General features: G+C 42.3%; 1 protein-coding gene across 1 annotated transcript in view; it reads right to left on the bottom strand.

Moving 5' to 3' along the window:
• Positions 1-2,500, bottom strand: part of ntn4 (netrin 4) — a 24,839-nt gene that overhangs the window by 4,417 nt on the left and 17,922 nt on the right. The window contains exon 5 of the mRNA XM_062517670.1: positions 1,859-2,044. Coding sequence (XP_062373654.1) covers positions 1,859-2,044 — 186 coding nt within the window. The remainder of the gene's footprint in view (positions 1-1,858; positions 2,045-2,500) is intronic.

Here is a 2,500-nt window from a genome sequence, read left to right as displayed (position 1 = left end):
GTACACACACATACACCCATGTATGTGCACGCACACGCAAACACCCACACACTCACACACATAGCATACATAAACTCGGTCAACCCTAATCGTTAAGTGCAATTCACACACACACACACACACACACACACACACACACACACACACACACACATAGATGATCAACATCCCAGTTTCTAGTTTCACATCTATGAAAACCTCGACCATGTTTCAAAAAAAGTACAAAAGGACTACATATACTGTAGAGTACAAAAGGACTAAGTACTTCAATCAGAAACACCCAACATGTAGGATTAGCAATTAGCCCAGTATCACTAACATACTCACACACATACTCTAGGCAACTCTACTCTATACTCTAACTCTCATGTATACCTCTCATGTAATCGCATCTGAACCCCCCCCCCCCATCTCTCTCTCTCCCACTGAAAATCATCTCTCTCTCTCTCTCTCTCTCTCTCCCACTGAAAATCATCTCTCTCTTTGTCTCTCTCTCCCACTGAAAATCATCTCTCTCTCTCCCTAACTGAAAATCATCTCTCTCTCTCCCTAACTGAAAATCATCTCTCTCTCTCTCCCACTGAAAATCACCTCTGTTTCATTGGCATAAATATTTGCTTTTGAGGCATAAACTAAGCATGTGCTTTGTGCTTTTTCAGGTTATCCCATATGCAGTGCAATTGGCCCTAATTGTTTTGAGAACTACACTGACTGATGTGCAAATGTGCACTACGAATCAAGAAAATGCACCACAGCGACCAAGCGACCAAAAACTGTTGCTCTTAGGACAATAGCTCCAGTAATGTAATTGACATATGTGAACCACTTTGGATGAAAGTGTCTGTGTACCAACATCTGTGTGTTCCAGCATTTCTGTCCTATATGCGGCTGGCCACTCATAGTCTTGCTGAAATTAAAGCAACTTTGAATTTGAGAGAATGAGAGCAAGTCAAAAACAGCCAAAAAGAGGAAGAGAGAGAGGGAGGAAGAGCGAGGGAGCTACAAAAAGAGAGGGTCAAAGACTCTCGTCTGTAATGTGATCTACTGTATGAGAGACAGAGGGAGAGAGAGAGAAAAAGAGTGAGAGAGTAAGAGATAGAGACAGAGAAAGTGTGTGAGAAAGAGTCATACACTCATGTGTGCAGGTGCATGTCATCTCTGAGAGAGAGAGCTACAAAGAGAGAGGGTCATATACTCTCATTTGCAGGTGTATGTAGCGAGCAATAGAGAAAGAGAAAGTGTGTGTGTGTGTGTGTGTGAGAGTGTGAGAGAGAGAGAGAGTGAGAGAGAGAGAGAGAGAGAGAGAGAGAGTCATAATCTCTCGTTTGCTGGTGTATGTGGTCTAGGTAACAAACACAAAGAGAGAAAGTAGAAAAGTGTGTGTGCTCGTCATTCATTTGCATGTGTGTTTATTTTTCTATTTGTTCTATTTCTGTTTATCTATTTTACCATAATTTCCCAACTATTAGCCGCACTTTATACATTGATTTTGCAAAATTGCTATGAGGTTAATAGGGGCAGTTTATAAATGCATAACACACTGTCCTATGGTTTATACACAATGCGACAAATACACAGGAAATTACTGCATTTTATTTTATTTTACCCATCCAAAACCATGTAAAATATGTTTCTTTTCTTGATAGTTTTCATTTTGTTGTGTTATATACAAATCCTAATTGATTTGGCAATATTATAACTACAGTCGTGCCAATCAAGCTATTTGAATTTGAAAGTAAGAGAGAGAGAGAGAGAGAGAGAGAGAGAGAAAGTAAGAGAGAGAGAAAGAGAGAGAAAGAAAGAGAGAGAGAGAAAGAAGAAGAAAGAGAGAGAGAGAGAGCGCAAGAGATACACTCACGTCTGCAGGAGTCGGGGGCAGCATGAGGTCTGTGGGGGTCCCTGTAGAAGCCTGCTGTGCAGCGTTGGCAGTTGGGGCCCTCCGTGTTGTGTGTGCAGTCACACACTCCTCCCGAGCGCAGACCAGAGCTCAGCCACGCCGTCACGTCAAAGCGACAGCTTTCAGCGTGGCCGTTGCACTTACACTCTGCAAATGCAAACACACACACACACACACACACACACACATACACATGTATCGACATACACATACGTACATTCACACATACAGACACACATGCATGCACACATGAACACACACACACACACACACACACACACACACACACACACACACACGCATGCACGCACAAACACACACACAATAATGTCATGAGAAATACTGAGAGACAGAAATGGTAACAATTACTTGAGAGCAAGGGGCATGGGAATCCATTTTAGATGGTTACCCTATATAAATGCTTACACTTATCCAAGGAACAATACAACACACACACACACACACACACACACACACACACACACACACACACACACACACACACACACACACACGCACACACACACACACACTATAACATGAAAGCATGGAGCATGGGAATACAATCAATGTTTACACGAGTTCAAAACAACCCACACACAC

This window comes from Sardina pilchardus, chromosome 17, assembly GCF_963854185.1.
Source record: "Sardina pilchardus chromosome 17, fSarPil1.1, whole genome shotgun sequence".
Classification (NCBI taxonomy): domain Eukaryota; kingdom Metazoa; phylum Chordata; class Actinopteri; order Clupeiformes; family Clupeidae; genus Sardina; species Sardina pilchardus.
This window is presented reverse-complemented; position numbering and strand designations above follow the sequence as displayed.